The sequence below is a fragment of the Aedes aegypti genome, chromosome 1, assembly GCF_002204515.2.
Source record: "Aedes aegypti strain LVP_AGWG chromosome 1, AaegL5.0 Primary Assembly, whole genome shotgun sequence".
NCBI classification, from domain to species: Eukaryota; Metazoa; Arthropoda; class Insecta; order Diptera; family Culicidae; genus Aedes; species Aedes aegypti.
In genome coordinates this window covers 184062732-184086114 of record NC_035107.1, presented here as the reverse complement: position 1 = coordinate 184086114, position 23383 = coordinate 184062732, and the positions used below count along the sequence as shown (strand labels likewise).

Genomic DNA, 23383 nt, shown 5'->3' with positions numbered 1-23383 from the left:
TACCACCCAAATGGTTACCGTATACGGACATAAAAGAAGATTAATATTTGTATAAGCGAAAATTTGTAATGCATCGTAATTAAAACATGTGTGATATCCACTAATTTAAAAATATTTTCGAAACAACGTGAATACATGACATTTCTAATGTCGTAAGCAAGTGTGTTTTAAATACAGTCAAACCTCCATGAGTCGATATCTGAAGGAATCATAGACTCATGGAAATATCGAGTCATGGAACAGAAATGCTTTGGAAAGCTGTTTGAGCGAATCATCATAGTTACCATGAAATTTTGTTTAAGTATGGTTCCATGAGTCGATATTAAGACATAGAACATCGACTCATGGAGGTTTCACTGTATAATTGATTTCCCTTTACTTCACTACACATCAGTGAATCACTAGTAGTATCGAGAGTCCGAATGTAGTACTAGAAGTGGTACCCATTCTGAGCCCGATCACTATACGGACTTTGATGTGACTGTTATGCGAATATTTTCAAGATGGGACAACACAAATGGGGTTTGTTTTTGTACAAGTTAGGAACAAAGGCTACTTTTTTAGCAGTTTTTATCGATCTTCTGACGATATTGAGTTGATTTATGCAAAAAACGCAAAACGGTCAAAAGTCGACATGGGACTGTTATGCGATTATGGGCAGTATAGCCATAAAAAAGTAATATAAAACACACGCGGTCAATACCTTCTCAATGGCATTCGGTAAAGTGACACTCTGGGTAGTGTTATAGAATCGGTCACCTTTTAGGACGTTATCACTAGTTATGCGAGAAATTACACCTCACACATTTGTTTTCAGGAAACCTACGACTACAAGCATAGCGAACTACTACTATACCAGAACCAAGTGATTCAAGAATCGGGCAACTACGAGAAAGCGTTACAACACCTGAAAGAGTATCAATCGCAAATCCTCGACACTCTCGCTGTGAAAGAGACTATGGGTGAACTGTGCCTTAAGCTCGATCGCCATGAGGAAGCCGTTGGGATTTACCAAGATTTGATCAAGCGAAACCCGGAAAATATCGCTTACTATCAGCAGTATCTGAAGGCATTGCAAGTAGAAAAGGGATCCGACGTGATTGCAGCGTACCAGAAAATACAAACGGAATATCCGCAGTCTTTCTGTGCCAAACGATTACCATTGGATGTGGCCGAAGATGAAGCGTTCCGCTCGTTGATAGATGAACACCTACGACGAAACCTTCGGAAGGGTGTTCCGCCTCTATTTGTTAACCTGCGCTCTCTGTATCGGGACGAGAAAAAAGTACGTGTCATAACGGAGTTGGTTGAAGGCTACCATCAAAATTTAACCAGCAGTGGTTACTTCTCTGCTGCTGATAAGGAACAAAACTTACCCAAGGAGCCGGCTTCCGCATTGCTGTGGACTCTTTTCTATCTTGCACAGCATTATGACCATCTGCGTGAATCAGAAAAGGCATTAGACTTCATAAACGCGGCCATCGACCATACTCCTACCTTAATCGAGCTCTTCGTCACCAAAGGCCGCATCTACAAACACGCTGGCGATGTTCTGGAGGCAGTCAAATGGATGGACGAAGCACAAAGCCTCGACACGGCCGATCGGTATATTAATTCCAAGTGCGCAAAGTACATGTTACGTGCCAATCAGATCAAGGAAGCAGAGGAGATTTGCGCCAAGTTTACAAGAGAAGGAGTTTCGGCTATGGAAAATCTCAATGAAATGCAGTGCATGTGGTTCCAGACGGAGTGTGCCCTGTCCTACCAACGGTTGGAAAAATGGGGCGAATCGTTGAAAAAGTGCCACGAAATTGACCGACACTTCTCAGAAATTATTGAAGATCAGTTTGACTTCCATACGTACTGTATGCGTAAAATGACGCTTCGTTCTTATGTAGGTTTGCTGCGATTGGAAGACGTTTTACGAAGGCATCCTTTCTACTTTAAAGCTGCCAAATGCGCCATTGAGGTACGTATGAATTGTTTCATTACGCTAGCAAATCTAACCGATTGGTTGTTACAGGTCTATCTCCGACTTTTCGATAAACCGCTACCAGCAGAATCTGCTGAAGAAGAACTCGATATTGGTAAGAACTTATTTGAATCAATAGCTTTATCAAATGTCTCATTTATGATGATTCAATTTCAGAAAACTTACCTCCATCTGAGCTGAAGAAGCTACGCAACAAACAACGCAAAGCTGCGAAAAAGAAGGCCGAACAGGAAAATGCTCAAGCTGCTCAGGCAAACCAGAAGAAGGACCAACACAACAAGCAGCGTAATCCAAACCAGGATGGCGATCCAGAAGCACCTCAATTGGATGAGCTGATACCAGACAAATTGGCCCGTCCGGAGGATCCTCTCGAGAAGGCTATCGAGTTTCTACGACCGCTACAACAGCTTGCCAAGGAAAACATCGAAACCCATCTGATGGCGTTTGAAATATATTGCCGTCGAGGCAAACTGTTGCTAATGTTGCAATCTTTGAAACGGGCTCGTTCCATTGACTCCAATAATTCAACGTTACACAGCTGTCTTATTCGGTTTCACAAGATTTTAGAAAGTAAAATCGCCAGCAACGAGTTAGACGAAACAGTGAAAATGGTCATTGACCGGGAATGGGAGAAACTATTCCGAGGATCGAAGTCCGCTGCTGAGATCAACGATGGCTATCTGGCAGCAAACCGAGACAACGCCGAAGCTAGATACGAAGTCGCCAAGATTATGTACCAACTAGATGAGAAAAGGCAGAATGAAGCGGTCAAATTGCTTACATCTGCAGACCTGAAAAAAGTGACACTGGAGGTAAGATCTTAAATTGTGTGATATTGTCAAATTCAATTAACAGGGCTGGTAGAAGGTCTTTATCAGAGACTTGGTCACTATTTTAATGGAAGGTCTCTGAAGTTCTAGAAATTTCAGATAAACCTTCCGGTATTCCTTCCTCAAAGAAAAGCTTCAGGAACTTTTGTAGTGATTTCCCCAGAGTATACTTTTAAGGACTACACCCATGATCAGTCCAGAAATCCTTCCACCAATTCTCCCAGAATTTCATTCAGCGCTTTGTAATGGGATTTTTAGCAAAAATTCCCTAGAATTTTCTCCTTGAAACCACCCTTGAACACTCCAACGATAATGCTCTGAAAATGTTACCAGGATTTCTTTCAAAGATTTTTCAATTAAATCCATCATCGATTTCTCCAGTCCAGGGATTGAATTTTGAGAAAATTTAGAGAATCTCTCACTTATCGCTCTCTGCAACAAGTATGATCCGCAACACATCTTGAAAACCTATTCATCGCCTCCTAATAATAATCCATTTATTTATCTTTGATAATATACATTAAATACATACAAATTCACCTAATTATCTATACTTATTCTTTATCCACATTGCACAATTTCTTTTAAATTCTGAAACAGATCTTGCATTTCTAACTTCAATCGGTAATTCATTAAAAATTCTAATTCCATTATAATAAATCGATTTTTGAGTAGGTACTTGTCATAGTAAACGGCACAACACGTAAATCATCTCTTCGTCTAGTTCTATGGTTATGTATATTTCGTCCTCGTATGATAATATTCGTCAAGTATTCTGGCAAGAGTTCATTGGTCAATTTGAAAATAATAGTAAGCACATTGAAAATTATACGCTCTTTCACAGAAAGCCTCTAACATGTTTAATATTGGAATATACATGTTACAATTTAAAATGGATCTCATTATTTTATTTTGTAGCCTTTGCAGTCTATTCAGGTGCGTTTTACTTGCCAAGAATAGCACTGAAGAGCAATAATCGATATATGGGGCCACTAAGGTTTTATATAAAAATATTTTGCTCCAAAACGTGAGTTGACTATTTAAACGGATCAGCAAACCATATTTTTGTGCTACTTTTTTTACTACGTTATCTATATGCGCTTTAAATGTTAATTTTTGGTCAAACATCAACTCTCTCAATTTCATCTCCTTCGATACAAATTTTTAATTCAGAATAATTTAATTGCTTCCTATTACTTATTACCATCGACTTAGTTTTTTGGACGTTTAATTTAAGCTTTTTTATTTTCAACCACTTATTCAATAATTTTATATCACTTCTAATTTTCTTAATTGCTATCTTTTCGTCTTTATCTGCAATAAAAATGACAGTATCGTCTGCGAATAAATTAATATCACAATGCTGAATAGCTTTCGTCATGTCATTGATATATAAAATAAATAGAATCGGTCCTAAAACGCTACCCTGTGGAACTCCAAGCGGCACTGATTTTGGCGAAGAAATATGATTTCCGTATTGACATACTTGAGTGCGATCAGCTAAATAAGACTCAAACCATTTGAGGACATTTCCTCCCATACCATATTTACCCAAAGTCTTTATCATTTCCGGTCGTGATATAGTTTCAAATGCTCGCTTAAGGTCTAAGAACAAAACAATAATAGTTTTCTTTTCTTCGATCATTCGCTTCCATTTGTACAACAATAAATTTAATGCAGACTCACATGAATGGTTTTGCCTAAATCCTGACTGTTCATTTATTATAATTTTATGCTCGTTCAGGTACTCCAGCAATTGGTCTTTGACAATGATCTCTAACACCTTCTCGTAAATAGGTAACATGTTAATCGGCCTATACTCCTCAGATTTCGTTGTACCGGATACTTTTGGTATCGGAATCACTGTGGATTGTTTCCAACTACTAGGGAATTTGCCCTGCTCAAGTGAATCATTAATTATTCCTAGTAAATATTCTCCAGTAATTTCTAAAGAATCTTTAAGGACCTGTAAATTTACATTATCAATGCCCGATGAACTACCAATTTTGGCAATTGCTTTTATCAAAGTTTCATAAGAAACTCGATGAAAAACGTTCTCCTGCTACAGCTAACTCACCTATCAAGCTCCAAACCTGGAGGCCACCACTGTTATCATATGCTCGAGGATTGTGTAATATGCCAGTAAAATAAAACACCTACCCACAAATGGCAAATAATCGAGAAAAATGGGTTTTATCATCGCTCTCTCTTTGGGGCTCTCTTTCTCTGCTGCTATTTATCAAGCTTGTGACAACTTGCTAAACATTGCCGATCGTGGACCGATACATAAGCGATTTTTTCTCCGCTTTTTTTATCGGGCTTCGAAATCAATTGAGAATGAATTCTGCAATGTCTGTCTTGCTCCAATCGTTACTTTACGAGATCCTTCAAAGATTCCAAGGAAATCTCCAGATTCAACTTTTTCAATTGTTCTGCGAGCTTTTTTCTTTCAGATTCCTACTTGAATTTACCCACAGTTTCTCTAGGGAATTTCATGGGATTTTTCCAGGAAATCTAGGAGGAGCTCTTATTTTAAGGTGAAACATCTCGGAATCCAAAGATGGCCGTCACAATGGCCGCTTTGTGCCCCTACTCACGTTTTCAAAGGCACAAAACTGGAGAAATAATTGGCAAACGTTTCTGATCTTCTTATTTTAATCTTTCTGCTAGTGCACGAAACCAAAATAAAAAGTTCACTGTTGTTGGATGCTTTCTTCGCGAGATTTGTGCCTTTGAAGTTTCAGTGCAATCTTAGAAAATGATTCCAAACTGTTTCACCTTAAGGAATTCCTTTGATGTACTTGCAGAAATTTCTATAGGAATTCTCCTACAGTTCATCCAAACATATTTCAACATAACGTTTCCATGGTTTCTTCAACAGTTATGTAAGTTTTCACACTAAAAATACTACAGCTTTTTTCAATTATTCGCCGTTTATTCCTTTCATTGATTCCAGCAAAAGTTTATCCAGAGATTTGATAGATTTTTTTTTTAATTATTAACTTGTCAATTTATCTAAAAAATTCTCAACGATTGCTTCAAGAGTCTTTCCGAGATCCTTGCAATATAGGGACGTTCCGATATTGCGAAGTATCGATATTTGATTCGATACAATTATCGAAACAAAGTATCGATACCACCGATATATTGAATCAAAATATCGATATATCGGAATATCATATAATATATTTCAATGGAGCAAAATTCTTCTATCACTTACTGCACTTACTTTCCTTAAATTTGACAAAAAAAATTTGAATACTCAAGATTATTGCTGTTTTGACCGACATTTACAAAACTATCTTCTGTTGACATACATTTTGAACGGAAACTGTTTTGGGTTTTCTCCAAATCTTATTTTTTTCTTGTATTTAAACAAAAAATAGAATATATTTGGAGAAAACCATACACTTGTTTCTCACTTAGAGCATGTAGATGTCAAATCGTTAAACAATTTTAATGTACGCAGATTTAGCATAACAATCCGGCTAGTTTACTGCTGGGTGTAAATAGGTATCCGGTCAATTATTCATTCTTATTCTTCAGCTTTCGCAAGGACATCGCCAAGACAGTTCTCGACTGCTGAGGGATGCGTCAATTTCGTCTAAGAGGCAGATTTATCTCAAATATTTGTCTACACTGAAAATAATCTACACGTTCGGTCCATATTCTTTTCAACGTGGATCTGTCGTGTCAAATGGCAAGGTGAAATAACGTGTAAAACATGTAATTCTGTTAAGGTTTGACTTTGGATCGATAGCAAAGGCTTTTACATACAATTTCAACGTGTTTTACGATTGCGATATCAATCACTAGTAAAACTAGTTTGCCTAACATGACAAGGACTGCCTAACATGACAAGGATGAAAAATCGATGGATAAATTGCTAGGGGAGAATTTCTGGAAGTCCGTAAACGAATCACCAAATGGTCGATGTTCAGACAGACTAGATGATATTTTGGGGCTCTGAAGATACATGAGAAACTTCATCAATTCTAAATTTTCCGTACCTCTTTTGATACAGATGTACCATAAAATAGGTAAGTTTCATTATTACAGCAAATAATGCATATATTTTGATATTTCGAATGCCTGGGTTACGTTTTCCTGAAAACATTAACAATTCGTCGCGCTGTTGTATTTTGTACAACACTGTTGAAAAAACTTCGCTTTTCGTTTACAACAGCAACGTGGTGGTTCTGACGGTTGCAAACCACGCGACGACTGGAAGATTAAAAAAACACTTGGCTTAGTCTGTCTGAACACCGACCAAATGAGCTTCTGAAGAAAAGTACTTTTTAAATATCTGAAAAAAACTTTGGACATATACCTGAATCAATTTCTAAAGGAATTCCTTCAGAATAGGTATATACTAATACTTGTCGTAATGCCACGCAGAATTAATAAACACCAAACAAGAACGCGGTAAAATTTAACTATGGTTGTTTTAATTCGTGTCGTGGCGTTAGATAACATCTCTATTTTTGTTCAGTTGAATTGCTACTCTCAATGTGAGTAGACGTGATTCTACTATACACCGTTCTTTCAAGTAATTACCGCAGATATCCTTAAAAGTCGGCGCTGGTGCGCCTGTCGGTTGATGCACCGACGCGTAGCGTTAAACTTAGTAACAGACGGTGTAATCAAAATGACTTCGCGTAAAATCCGGGAAAACACGTTTCGGATCGATTTCTCGAACATACCCAGGAAACCGTCCTTTAAGGAAGTGCATAGCTTCGTCGCGCGCGAACTCGGTCTTTCAAAAGAGAACCTACTACGTATCCAAATAAGCCATGTGTATGGATGTGCGTTTGTACAAACGGTGGATACCGCTACTGCCGAACAAGTAGTAAAACTACATGACAATAAACATGAATACGAGTGTAACAAAAAAAAGTATCGTCTTCGTATTCTGATGGAAGATGGGTGTACACAAGTTAAACTTCACGATCTCTCTGCTGATGTAAGTGATGAGCAGATAACACATCACATTTCACAGTATGGCGATGTGGTGTCAATACAAGAGCTTGTATGGAGTGATGACTATGAATTCAGCGGGCTGTTTACAGGAATCCGTCTCGTCCGAATGGTATTGAAACAACAAATCAAATCCTACATAAACATCGGACCAGAAAGTACCTATGTGACTTACTCTGGACAGCGTGCAACATGCCGGCACTGCGGAAAATATGTCCACACCGGCATTCCTTGCATTCAAAATAAAAAGCTTTTAGTGCAAAAAGCCAGTGTGAATGAGCGACTAAGGTCTGCTAAAACAACCGATGTTGTCCGGAAAGCTCCTCTTCGACCAACTGATCGACCAACAAACACAAGCCATGGATTTCTCACTGGATTCCGATCTCCCACTCTTCAGGGTTCCAAATAGGATTGGATCAAAGGAGACTATAACCGGCGGCAAACACAAAAGGGATGACGATAGCGGTACTGATGGATCATCTGTGTCACAAACTAGAGAATCGCGACCACGTACTAGGAAATCCATCCTGAAGACACCACGATCAGAAGAACAATGATTTTTTTCTCATATAATATAGCTTCTATTAATACCAATACAATATCCAACACCACTAAATTAAACGCACTGCAGTCTTTCGTACGTCTACACGATTTACATCTTACAAGAAGTTGAGAACGATCAACTAGCTATTCCTGGCTACAATCTTATTAGTAACGTAGACCATACTAAACGAGGTACAGCGATTGCTCTAAAAGCTCATATTCGTTTCTCGCATGTGGAGAGAAGTTTAGACACGAGACTTATAACAGTTCGTATAAACGACTCTATTACTCTGTGTAATGTATATGCTCCCTCGGGCACGCAGTGTCGGAATCAGCGTGAATATCTGTTCAGCAATTCTCTTCCACACTATCTACGACAATCTACCGAATACTTGGTTATCGGCGGAGACTTCAACTCTGTGATAGAACAAAGCGATGCGACAGGAGAGAGTAACTACAGCGGAGCTCTTCGTAACACTTTACAACAACTACAAATGATCGATATTTGGAACCCGTTGAGCAGAGGTCGAAGAGGATACACGTATATTCGCCACAATACCGCTTCAAGGATTGACCGTTTGTATGTCAGCAGTAATCTCCGGAGCCAGCTTCGTGTAGCTGATGTGCATGTGTGTTCATTTACGGATCACATGGCACTAACTGTGAGATTGTGCCTTCCGCAGCTCGGCAGGGAACATGGCAAGGGGTTTTGCGCACATACTATCAGCAGACAATCTGGAGGAATTTGAGCTCAAGTGGGCGTATTGGACCAGGCAAAGGAGGAATTGTAATTCGTGGAAGGAGTGGTGGATCCACTTCACAAAACCTAAGATACGGTCATTCTTTCGTTGGAAATCGCGTGAAAAATTCATGGATTTTCAACATCAGCAGCAGATTTTGTATGTCCAGCTGAGAGAGGCTTATGATGCGTACTACGGGAACCCAGCGATGATTGCGACTATCAACCGTCTAAAAAAGGAAATGTTACTACTACAACGCAGATTCTCAGAAACGTTTTTCCGGATCAACGAAGACCACTTCAGAGAAGAACCTCTCTCGGCTTTCCAGCTTGGGGAGAGAAAACGCAAGAAAACCACGATTGAAAGCTTAATAACGAATAACAACGAAACTCTCAACGAATCTGAAAGCATACAGCAGCATGTGGTGGGGTACTATCGGACTCTATTCTCGCAAAGTGAAATGGATGAAGAGAGTCAATATGATTGCGATAGGGTGGTCCCAGAAGACAGTAATTTAAACCAGGAATGCATGGATGCAATCTCCACAGACGAAATATTTATTGCTTTTAAGTCGAGTTCATCAAGAAAATCTCCTGGAGCTGATGGTATTCCTGTTGAATTCTACGTCAAAACCTTCGACATAATTCATCGTCATCTCAATCTTATCTTGAATGAGGCAATTAACGGCAACTTTCCTCCCGAATACGTAGAGGGAATCATTGTTCTTGTAAAAAAGAAAGGAAACGACAGAACGATTAAAGGTTATCGTCCTATATCACTGCTTAATTGTGATTACAAGCTTCTTTCGCGCGTAATCAAAACTCGTCTGGACCGCATTTTACAAGCACATTCCATTCTGAGTCCAGCGCAGAAATGCTCCAATGGGAAAAAATATCTTCCAGGCCACACTGTCAATTAAGGACAGGATTGCTTACTATAAGAGAACTAGGAGATGCGGAAAAATAATCAGCTTCGACTTAGATCACGCGTTTGATCGTGTTGACAGACGATTCTTGTTTCGGACGATGGGTAACCTTGGCCTGAACCCCAGATTGATAGATCTGTTGAAGACAATTGGAAGGCTTTCCACTTCAAAAATGATGATAAATGGACATTTATCCCCATCCTTCCCTATCGAAAGATCAGTTCGACAGGGTGATCCATTATCAATGCATCTTTTTGTGATGTACTTACACCCCCTCATCTCCCAACTTCAACACATCTGCAATGGACCCGACGATATGGTAACCGCCTATACTGATGATATAACTGTCGTCACTTCATGTCCACAAAAAATCGAAAGTGTGAGAAACGCCTTCAATCTCTTTGAACGACGAGCAGGAGCAATGTTAAATCTGCAAAAAACGTTCTCAATTGACATCGGCCAGATATCTCCAAGGAATCGTATACTCGTTGATTGGCTGAACACAGACAACAAAGTGAAGATTTTAGGTATAGACGGATTCCATGTCAAATCGGTCAGTCACTGAACTCGACCATCTTCGATTTGGATTAAATTTTGCACATGTTTTTGGTATGGTAGAATAAGTGTTTTCCATAGAAAAATTGATCATTTTGACTCAAGCTTAACTTTTGAAAATGGCCTATAATTTTTTACATGCAACTTATTTGAAAAATTCTAACTCCGAAACTGTTGATTTTAGAGAAAAATGTTCTATGAAGAAGTTGTAGTGAACCGTTTGGACTATAAGAAAAAAATATACACTGAAAAAATATTTTATTTATTTCCATATAAAAATCGAAAATAAAACTTAAATTTTAAATTACACAAAAACCCCATTTTAATATTTTTTAAATTTTCACCATAGAATCTTGATAGTAAAGAGATGTTTGGGACAAAGTTTCATGATGGAGAAATTTTTAATAAAAAAGTTTTTCTAAGAACAACTTTTGGTCGATTTTCAAAATTTTGATTTTTTGTCAAAATAAATACGTTTTGATGATATAGTAAGCATCTTGAAATGATTGTAAGCCATAATGATTATATTAATAAGTTCGCTAGAAGTAGCCATTTTCAAATTATATCGAGTTTATTGCAAAATATATTGTTTAAAAATTAAAATAGGCCATTTTCATAAGTTATTCGCGTTTCTCCATTAATAATAATACGTTTTCGAGAGTAAAGATCATATTTCTTTCCATTTACTTATTTTCCTTGATGGAGAATCGCGAATAACTTATGAAAATGGCCTATTTTAATATTTTTTGCAATAAACTCGATATAATTCGAAAATGGCTAGTTCTAGAGAAATTATTCATATATTCATTATGGCTTACAATCATTTCAAGATGCTTACTGTATCATCAAAACGTATTTATTTTGAAAAAAAAATCAAAATTTTGAAAATCTACCAAAAGTTGCTCTTAGAAAAACTTTTTTATTAAAAATTTCTCCATCATGAAACTTTGTCCCAAACATCTCTGTACTATCAAGATTCTATGGTGAAAATTTAAAAAATATTAAAAATGGGGTTTTTGTGTAATTTAAAATTCAAGTTTTATTTTTGATTTTTCTTTGAAAATAAATGAAATGTTTTTTCAGTGTATATTTTTTTCTCATAGTCCAAACGGTTCACTACAATTTCTTCATAGAACATTTTTCTCTAAAATCAACAGTTTCGGAGTTAGGTTTTTTCAAATAAGTTGCATGTAAAAAATTATAGGCCATTTTCGAAAGTTAAGCTTGAGTCAAAATGATCATTTTTTCTATGGAAAACACTTATTCTACCATACCAAAAACATGTGCAAAATTTAATCCAAATCGAAGACTATCGAGCACGATTTTTATTTTTTTCGACTCATTCTGGATGGAATTCGTCTATAGTCTACGCAAACTCTGTTCATCTCATGTCCAAGTTAAATTGGGACTCTCTCGTTTCCCATTTTGCACATCAACTATGGAATCATCGCACGTGAGCACTAACACTGCACCAAAAATTTCACTGTTGAATACGCATGAATCTGGTATGTATCATCAATAGTGACTCCAAACAACGTACACATTGCAAAAATGACTTCACTTATGGAAAGCTTCATCTGGAGTGGGTATAGCACGAGAGTACCAATATATCAGTTATCACTTCCCACTGAAGAGGGAGGATTAAAACTTCAGTTACCCGTATTCAAGTGTAAATCGTTACTGATTAATAGACACTTGCGAGAAAGTCAAGATCTACAGTACTTTTCAACATTATACAGCAGTGAAAATCCACCAAATCTTCAAGCTCTGCCGACAAATTGTCCTTGTGTGAAACTTATCTGCCAGGAGTTAGCATACCTTCCGCCGCCGGTGCACGATAACATGTCAGCAGTATGCCTCAATCAATACTTTGTGTCGAAATCCGACCGGCCAAAAGTGGTACAAGAAGACCCGAATTGCAACTGGAAAGCAGTGTGGAGGAATATATCGGATCGTCGACTAAGCTCTTATAAGAGGAGTATGTGGTTTCTTCTGGTGAACAAGAAACTCATGCATCAAGATCTGCTGTTTAGGATGCAACGAATCGACTCACCTTCGTGCCAGAACTGCAACGCATCAAGGGAAGACCTGGAGCATAAATTCTCAAGCTGTGTTCGAGTCTCGACAGCGTGGGCGGTGTTACAGCATAAGTTGCAACTCATTGTACACGGGAAAAAATTCTGTGGTAAAAATAACTATTTTAGCTGACTACGCCCATTCTTAAAACTACCATGGAAATTCAGACCTATTTACTATGTTTACGGTACACCCCACCGCATTACTGGTACATTTGACAGAAATAATTTACAACAATCTGATTCCAACTACAGACATGGTAATTTCAAGCGCATTTCTGGTCTGCTGAAAATTTCCGGTGCGAGCGCTTAAGTTAACCCCCTAAAATGGTAGTTTTTACCACACAATTTTTTTGCGTGTACCTAATAGAGTTTTCTCTTTCACAAATCTACTTCAGCCTGTACTGCAAGGCATAAGACGACAAGCAAAATGTAAACTTCTAAAAACGTTTATTCAATATGTAATATTTGTTAACAACAACGATAATGTTTTCGACATCGATGCGTTAGAATTTCATCTAGACACTGAAGTTTGAAATACTTGAAAAATTGTAAACCTTTTAAAAATACATGACAAAATAAACCATTAAAAAAAAGATGTGCGATCGAGCTATATAAATTAATAAATTTTTTCATTAGAAACAAGATGATATCCTTAAGGTGTTCTTACCAACCCTTCCCCTACAATCAACTCTCCCTTACTCGATTATCCGCATCACAATATAGGGATTCGAAAATATTGAAATTTGGCGTGACATAATTTGTGTACCATCCCTAAAAGTTTCAACATTTAATTACAAAAATATATATTTTTCATAGGATGCGACGAAAGTATTTCTGCTACTGAAATCCGGATTCTTTGGAGGCCTAGCTGAGGATCAAATAGATGCGTTCAAGAAGAGTTGCCAGAAACGATTCCCGCTGGCGGTGATTTTTGCCGATGTTGTATCTACTGTTGCCACTCTCACCACTACCCAATCATCGTCGCCGACGTCCTCAGCGACAGTCACCACCAGTGCTACCGGAACGACCATGTGTCCCGTTGAGCAACAGTCAAAATCTACCCCTCAACAGCAAAGCAAATCGAGCGAAATAAAAGCAAACTAACCGAGTAAAAAATTCAAAAAGCTGGTACCGAAATAAAGTATGGGAGTCAAGTTCCGCCGCTTTCGCTGTCAGAAAACAGCGGACTACATCGTAATAGAGTGACAGTTTAGTTTTTTAATCCTATTCTTGGGAACTATTTTAGCTCTGCTAATGTGAGAATATCGAAAAGAATTTCTAACGAGATGATCAAAATAGTTTACATAGTTAAACAGTCAGGACTAAGCAAGAACAAAATATTGAACTGTCGGCCACGCAGTCATATATAGGATCGCTTGCATTGAGTGCACAATATATTAATTTTGTTTCGTTTCAATTGTAGATCACTACCACCATTATACAATACATGAGGGAAGGCTGAATGTTCCCTCACATTTGTTTTTAGTACACGAATATATTAAATTGAACACAGATAATGTAACTTCGTGTCATGTCCCATACTTTTTTGTGACTCAACCTTGATTCTCGTGCATATAGGATGCAGGGGTTGAGCGACTAAACATTTCTGTAATATAGAAAATCATAAAATACAAAACCGGTTGATTTTCTTTTCATCGTTCCTTTATGTATAATACACAGAACGTCTCAACCACTCGATTGTCAAGGGTAAATTCGGTCGACTTGAACTGCATTGAATTGGAGTTTACCCTAGGATCATACGCAATCCTCGTAGTCAGCCTAATCACAATCCCTGCAAATAAATTTAGAGTGGAATAATGATTTTCGTGATAACAACACACAACTAACGTATGAATTAAGAAACAGGTTTTGTTAGCTAGCAAAAGGCAAAAGATCCGTACGAAGTCGTTTTTCAAATACACAAACACAATATAATCGGATGACCGGAAACAGCAAAATAAATCAGATGTGTGAACTCGAAATCCGGATATTAGAAGGAGCTTAGAAAATGAAGTTTTCTTGTTTGGTAACGGCTAAACATATCCGAACTCCAAGTTTTCCGTCTGTCCATTCTCTCCATTCGTCGGTGCAAAGAGAGCAACCATGAATGGCATGAGATCAGTTGGTATAAAGTCGTTAAGGTGAAGATGAATCGAAGCCAAACCTCAAATTTTCAAGAGCATAAATCTGGAGAAACAAGGATCCGTATAGACTGAAAACTTAATCGGTTGGTCATTAGCTGGTGGTGAACAATTGATTAAGTTTTCAGCTCAAGCGGGTGTTCGTTTCTCCAGATTTGTGCTCTTGAAAATTTGAAGTTTGGCTTCGATTCATCCAGAGGATCCGTGAGGAATTTGATTGCCTGTGCACTGATTTGCACAAACCGTTAAAATCAATTATGAATACGAATTTTTCAATTGAGTTTTAATACGTATTTCAGTAAAAAAATGATTTAAGTACCTTATAATGTAGTTTCCAATACTGAACGCAATCTTCAAGTGTCTCGTAGTTATTATATTCGTTGCTCATTGAACGTTTTTATTTTCTTCGTTTTAATCCCTTGTTCTCAGTTTTAAGCATTTTGGTTGACGTCTTATACGATGCAAGCCAGAAAGACGTCCAACTTAAAACTAAACGATTAGAAGATTTTTGATAAAACCTCGATTCGTTTTGCGATGAAGGCCAAATTTCGTGGATTTTTAGGCTTCCGCGAAATTGAGAATTTCCATTGCTTCTAATGATGTTGTTCTAAATGTTAATTCTTGTTATTTACAGCTTGTTAATTGTTTCACAATATCTTAGTTTTTGAACGATATCCAGAACTGGGACGGGGCTACCCCGTTTGGCATAGTCATTTGGCATAAAGGTCATTTGGCATAACGGTCATTTGGCATAATGGTCAGTTGGTATAATGGTCATTTGGCATAATGGACGTTTGGCATAAAAAAAGAAATTAGAAAAATAAATAGTGCTACTTAAAAGAAGAGCTTGTGATCAAAAGAAGGGAAATCGTCGATGAAAATGTTAGCAGTTATAATGCCAACGTAGGAAAGAAGGCCAAATTGTCAATGAAAATGTTAGTATTTACAATGCCAATCACTAGTTTAACAACTTAATTAGAAAGAACAACCTATGATCAAAAGAAGGAAAATTCACATATGAGAATGTTAACAATGATAACGCCAAAAACATAGTAGTATTGTCAGATTTTCAATGGTGCGCACAAACCACTAAATTGCAATAATAGGAAAATAGGTAGTATAAAAAAAAAAAACTTTTCCTCAACTCAGTTTCCAATAATTATGCCAAATGACGTTCCCCCAGCTGGGACATATCCTTGTGTACACTAATTTGATACCTACATCAAGGCTCTTAAGGTGAAGATAAATCGAAGCCAAACTACAAATTTTCAAGAGCACGGATCTGGAGAACCAAACTTCCGTTTAAGCTGAAAACTTAATCGATTGGTCACTAGCTGGTGGTGACCAATTGATAAGGGTTTCAGCTCAAACGGATGTTAGGTTCTCCAGATCCGTGCTCTTGAAAATTTGAACTTTGGCTTCGATTCATCTTCACCTTAAGTGAAAAATAATGACTGACTGTTGAACGCTGAAACCTCTCCTTTACGCCCACTGCAATTTATTAGCTGCCCGTTGAGCAAGAAAAGTTGCCTAGTATCGCGCGACACATGAAAGCTCCATGCAACATATAAGGAACAGTTGTGCATTATATGATTGTAATTTATTAAAACAAATCTTTTGGTGAATAAAACTCAGTTTTTTACATTTGTCAGTTAGGCCGTCCCCATTAAACATTTGACAGTTCAACAGCCGACTAAATTGACAAAAAATCGATCGATTGTTGCATCGACGCTTATGGAAGTTTAACACAGCGATCAACTGACTAATTGCCAGATTAAATCGTGTGACCGACGAAATCTGGTGTTTAGTAGGTCAACTTGCTTGGATTTTACTTAAAATACCGATTAATCCACCTATTTAATAGGATTACGTCGGCCTACCCTATTAAATCGGGTGATATTCGATTGATCCCTGTGTTAATCTTCCATAAGCGTGGGTGCAACAATCGACCGATTTTCCAACCAATTTAGTCGGAGGTTAAACTGTCAAATGTTTAATGGGGGTTATTCTGAGGATCTACCCCGTTTGGCATACAGGCATTATGCCAAACGGGGTAGACCCGTCGAGCCTCTACTTGATTAACATATTTTTTAATTAAAAATGCTCAAAAGGGTTCGTTTTTTTGTATTGATTGTATATAAAAAGTTACTATTGATTATTATACTAACCTGATGAGTAAAAAATCATATTCTAAGTAATTATTCTAATTGGGATTACCTAGAGTTCGTCGAAAATCAATGGAGCTCTTGAGCTGAAGTGAAGTGAGAATCGCACTTAACTTTCGTGAATCGCAGGTCAGTCTCATCTGTAAAAAGTAGGCATTGAGAAAATGGGCTTTCAAGTTTCCAAACTAGTTTTCCATACGAATATTCTAAAAATTCCACAAGATTGGAACATGTTCAAATCTTATTAAAGTCTTCACAATTTGCTTTTCACAACGATATCTTTTAGTGAAAAATATAAAGATGAGGCAGTTGACAGCTTATGTCTGTTGTTCCCGTAAAATACCTTCGTGTATAACCCCCAGAACATCTCCCGTGGGGGTGCTCTCCTAAAGGTTTTCGGAAAGTGCTCTCTACAAATAATTGAAACCATATCCGTTGAATAAGTTGACTATTAAAAAGCCCAATAGTGCGTAAATCAAATTAATTTCCTGGCAAAAGCAGACCCAAGCCGGTCCAGTCTGTGTGGTATGATAAATTCGAACAATAAGTAAGCTTGGCTTTGTTCGCTATCAAACGCAAAAACCGCTGGGTGAGTGATATACTGTGCGACAAAGATCACTTCAGCAGTGTGCGGGTAAAAAATATCTTTCAGTGATCGGTGTCACCAAAATAGTGTTGGTATCGGTCCTCCGACATGCCGTCGGGGACTGACCCCTTCCGCATAGGGGATGTGGGTCCGTCTAATTGTCGAGATGGAGAGTTTACTGGACCGCTCTTTCCTGATTGGGGTGATCCCAATGGAAATTACGGTCAGTTAGTCATGTTGAGAATGGAAGCAGTTCAGGGAAGCCTCCCACAATCTCCGATTCTCTTAAGGATATCGGTTGAAAGCTACTTAGAAGCGAAAGTGGACGGAGCCTATCCGGAATCCCGAGGTGCTTCATATGTTTTGAAGCTGCGGAATAAATCCCACGTCGAGAAACTGAAAAACATGTCAGCGCTCATCGATGGATTCCCCATAAAAATCGTTGAACACCCAGTGCTCAATGTTTCAAAATTCATCATCAGCTGTAGCGAAGCTCGTGTGTACTCCGACAACGAGAATATCTACGTAGGATGGATCCGTTGCCGTACTCGCCCCTTCTACCCCTCCCCTATGCTGTGCTACTGCTGCTGGGACTTCGGCCACACGCGCACTCGCTGTCAACATCAGACCCACATGTGGTAATTGTTCCGGTGACCACATGAACGACAAAGAAAATCCATGTACCAGCTCCGCTTTCTGCAGAAGGTGCAATACAACGGATCACCCACTGGCAAGCAGAAAATGCCCATCTTACGTCAAGGAGGAAGAGATTCAACATCTACGCGTAGACATGGGGATATCGCACCCAGCGGCCAAACGACAGTACGATCTTCTAAAGCATAATCCAAAATCGGTCGCCTCTGTTGTAGCCGCTAGTAACGAGCAACGTTTTGAGGAACTTTCCGCCAAAGTGGACAACGCTTTGAAGGAGATGAAACGCAAAGACGAAAAGATAGAAGCTTTGCTCGCGGAAGTTCAGAACAAAGACGCTCAGATTGCGAGGCTGGAAGCAACACTAAAACTTACGCCACAAGAAAGGCTCACCCTGGTCAAGGAACATGGAACAATCAAAGACCTAGTTCAAAAAATCGGTTCATTGGAAACCGAGCTGGCCAGGAAGGACAAGGAAATAGCTGTTATCCGGGACATTTACATACCCAAAAAACTGACAGTCTGTTAGTCCCAAAAGGTATTACAGAACTGAGCAATACCAAGCCAGCAATGGACGCTAAAAAAAGCAGTGCGAAAAAGAAAGTTGCTAACTACGACAACTACGAATCTCGTAATAAACGCACAAAAACACTGCCTCTCCTACAGACAACCTCTGGACAACTGAAACCCCATCGGATTATTCACCAGAAACTGCCGACATTGAAATCTCCTCTGGGGATGAGCCGAAGTTAAACGCTTCTGGCTAGCACAGCAGCAACGAACTCGAATCTCAACAGCAAACAGAAAAGCCATCCGATCACCTTCTCATCAGGGCAATTGGGTCCTAAAATTTTTAATGAAATCTTGTTTTTATTTAATAACACGAAAAAGCATGTTACTGTAACTACTTTAGCAATTTTTCCCGCTCAAATAATGGCTATATCATATTTAAACTTTAATTTAAAAATTTGGTCCATAAATGAACCTTGACACTTTTGATCATGTTTGACGTTCGCTTAGTCGACAAAAACACCACAGGGGTTTTAGTTCGACCACTGGGGTTGTTCCTATCTGACATTTCGTAAGGGACACGGAAAACAAAATACACTTAAAATTTGAGTTTAGGCCAAAGGATGTGACAAAATCTAAAAAAATGTTTTTTAGGCTTAAACCAACGAAAAACATTAGAAAATTGAGTAAACATGTGTTTTTGGCCTAAACTTAAGCGTTTGGCACTTAAATTGAAACATGCCATATAATTTTCATAGCAGGATCACGAGTGCGCTGAAATTGCCTTCTCCTCACGTTTTTAAGACGGATCAAGAGTTTAAGATCATCGTCTATAATCACGGATTCAAATTTTTCACATTTTGGAATTGCAATGCTCCTGGCTTCAACAATGGAATTTGTTAAAGTTTCAAGAGCATTGTCAATATCAAGTTTAGTTTCTAAAGAAATGTTAACATCAAGATTAGAGTCAAAATACGTTTTATATATATTCCAGTCGGCTCGTAAATAATTGAAAGTGGAGCTGATAGGATTGAGAATCGCTTCTTGGGATATTTGAAATGTAACAGGGACATGATCAAAATCAAAATGAGCATGAGTAATCAGTTGGCTACAAAGATGACTAGAGTCGGTTAAGACCAAATCAATCGTAGATGGATTTCTAGAAGAGGAAAAACATGTGGGGCTATCAGGGTATTGAATTGAGAAATATCCTGAAGAGCACTCATCAAATAAAATTCGGCCGTTGGAATTACTTTGAGAATTATTCCATGACCGATGTTTGGCATTAAAGTCACCAATGACAAAAAATGTTGACTTATTGCGAGTCAATTTTCGCAAGTCAGTTTTGAGCAAATTACCTTGCTGTCCAGAGCATTGAAAAGGCAAATAGGCAGCTATGGAAGTATATTTACCAAACTGTGTTTCAACAGAAACACCTAAAGTTTCAAAAACTTTAGTTTCAAATGACGAAAACAGTTGATGTTTTATAGGCCTTTTCATGTGACAGATCCGTCTATGCATTTGTTTACATCGGTTGAGGACCGGTGCTAACACGGGCCTGTCAATTTCATAGAAGAACTGTCAAAGTGCTTCCCGATCAGCTGATTTGAGACGTCATGTGAATAGGCCTATACGCCTATGAATGATGATTGCAACTCCCCCACATGCCCCATCAAGTCGATCATTAGGATAAAAAAAAAAAGTTAGGATCTCTTTTGAGTTTAGATCCAGGTTTTAAATACGTTTCGGTAATAACTGCTATATGCACGTTATTAACCGTAAGAAAATTAAACAACTCGTCCTCTTTACCATTCAGAGAACGAGCATTCCAATTTAAAATATTTAAATTATTATTTGGATCCATTAGAAAAACGTAATCTAATAACAATTTGATTAGTAAATTTCACACCAACCTGGACTGCTTCAGTCATAGTGGTGGCTTTGAACATTGCATCAATCATTAGATTCAATTGTTCAGTTAGAAAATTAAAATCAGAGGCAGACATATCATCTGATGATTTCCCATTGGAATTTTCGGTAGACGATGAAGCGGGGTAGGAGTTACCTGTGGCGGTAGCGTTTTTTCCATTTGATTTGAAACAAGTAGAATGGGTACTCATGGAACGAATAGGGGAAGAGTTCAAATTACCTGCTACGATATCGGCAAAGGATTTACCGTGGGTAGATACATTCGAAATTGAAAGATTCGAACGGCTACCCGACGGAGTAAAATTTGTTTGTAAATGAGCATGATTATGATCTTCCTGGTGGGAATGATTCCTAATCAAGCGATCGTTAACTGAAAAATGAGCATTGTTCGATACTCTACCAGGCAAATTCCGGAAACGACCGTTATCGTAACGGATATTATCCTTCATCTGCCTGGCACGAGCCTCAACGACTCTTTTGCGTGAAGGGCATTCCCAAAAGTTAGCTTTGTGAGGGCCCTTGCAATTGGCGCATTCAAACTTTCTGGTATCTTCTTTCACATGACAGTCGTCCTTAGCGTGAGAAGAACCTCCGCAAATCATGCATTTAGCATCCATGCGACAATTTTTTGTACCATGACCCCACTTTTGGCACCGACGGCACTGAGTGGGGTTCTGGTAATTTCCTCCAGGTTTCTGGAAATGTTCCCATGTCACACGGACATCGAACAAAAGTTTTGCCTTTTCTAAAGCTTTAATATTATTTAGTTCTTTTTTGTTAAAGTGAACTAAATAATATTCTTGAGAAAGCCCTTTCCGAACAATGCCAGATTGGGTTCTCTTTTTCATAACTGGGGACTGGGGAAAATCCAAGTAAATCATTAATTCCATTTTTGATCTCTTCAGGTGACTTATAGTCACTTGAGAGACCTTTCAAGACAACTTTGAACAAACGTTCAGTTTTGTCATCATAAATAAAAAACTTGTGCTTCTTCTCTTTAAGATGTCTGAGAAGAAGTTCACGATCTTTAAGAGTTTCCGGCAAAACGCGACAGTCTCCTTTCTTTGCGATTTGGAAGGAAACCTTGATTCCCCTAATGGAGTTCAAGATCTCCTGCCTAAATCCCCCAAATTCGGAACAATTGACCACGATAGGCGGCACTCTTTGCTTCCTCACTTGAATCAAAGAGCCTGTGCTAGAGGCTGCTTCGATTTGGTGTTCGGAAAATTTGTCTAGAGCATCGAACTGATTGCTCATTTCGATACAATTATTCATTTCCCCCTTGGAAGAAACTTCGCATTCCGGGGAAGCGTCCTTTCTTCCATTCTTGCCACGTGTAGTGACAGTTTTAACCCTCTAATACCCAAATTTTTGTTTTCGATCTAAATATTATTTTTCGTTATCTAAAATCATTCTAAACACGGTTTGGGCAATGATTTATTTTTCTTCGCAAATTTATAAATTTTGGTTTTTGATTTTTATTATTTTTATTTTTGAACATCCCTATCCTTTTAATTTTTTCCTTGAAGCCTCTTCTGGATACTGATTTTTTACAATAATAAAAATTTGAGTTTTTACTATACTTTTGAAAATATGATTTTTTAAATATTTTTCTGGAACATTTTTTATTTTCCGTGTAAATAACGGAAAAACAGATTTGAAATCATTTCAATACCATCAGGCTCTTCTTCTGTGATAGGTTGATCGTAGAAAAATATAAAAGGCACGATTTTTTATAATACACGTTAAATGAATCCCAGGCATTTGTAGCTTATATAAGAATACAATTTTTCAAACAATTTTTAATAATACAAATAAGTTTCAAAAATCATAAAAATCTTTTCTTATATGCGTGTTATGAGTTAAGGTTTAAGCCAAAAATAAAATCATTTTAATTTCCGAGCTATGAAAAAATACACAAAATTCCAAAGTGTACCCCGTCTAAAGGCGGGGTTGGGTGTTAGAGGGTTAAAACCCACTTTTTTGGAAGGAAGAAGTGAATTCAGAGATTCACCCTTCCTTTTGTTAGTTGTTGATACCATGTTTAGTTAATAAACGAGAAAGACGTGACCTTCGAGAGGTTTTTTCCCTTGACGGTGTCTAAGAAGGATTACCACCGCTAGCTTTCGCCAACGGGTCTAACGAAAAATCGAAGGCACGGGTCCAAACAAGGACCGTAAAGGGATCAATAGTAGAAAAAATAGTACTGAAAAGTACTGTTTAAGTAGCACTGAAAAGTACCGTTTTTAATTTTAGCACTGAAAAGTACTGTTTGTGTAGCACTGAAAAGTACTGTTTTATTGCTTTAGGTAGTTTTTAAGAAAACTTCCAAGAGCAGAGAGAATTCGTGTACGTACAGCACGAAGGTACGATGCGCACTGACTCACTCTTTCCTTGTTCTCGCCACCGATCTGCCTATTGTGGGAGCTAGACTAGAATACCCTTTTCCACTAACAGTCATATCGGCCTATCTACCCAACGGGAAAATTGCGGACCTGAAGTCTAAACTTACAAATGTTCTTGAAAGTGTGGATAATCCTATACTAGTCCTAGCAGATGTGAATGGTCACCATCCTGAGGAGGGGAGCGCTGTTCCTAATACCAGAGGGTCGCTGGTTATGGAAGTTTCAGAAGCATTTGGACTAGTCGTCCTTAACGACGGAGCAACAACGTTCACCAAAGGCCAAAGGAACTCTTCTATCGATATTATGTCGTTTTCGTTTTTAGGAACTGGGTCGGTGATCAACACATAAACAAACA

At 38.1% G+C, this 23383-nt stretch overlaps 1 protein-coding gene across 1 annotated transcript in view; it reads left to right on the top strand.

Annotated features, from left to right (window-relative positions):
- LOC5567421 (N-alpha-acetyltransferase 15, NatA auxiliary subunit) overlaps nucleotides 1-14654 on the top strand; it is a 32434-nt gene extending 17780 nt beyond the window's left edge. The window contains exons 3-6 of the mRNA XM_021854861.1: nucleotides 818-1969; nucleotides 2024-2087; nucleotides 2150-2805; nucleotides 13458-14654. Of these exons, the coding sequence (XP_021710553.1) occupies nucleotides 818-1969; nucleotides 2024-2087; nucleotides 2150-2805; nucleotides 13458-13745 (2160 nt within the window). The 3' untranslated portion in view covers nucleotides 13746-14654. The remainder of the gene's footprint in view (nucleotides 1-817; nucleotides 1970-2023; nucleotides 2088-2149; nucleotides 2806-13457) is intronic.
- Nucleotides 14655-23383: the final 8729 nt, after the last annotated feature.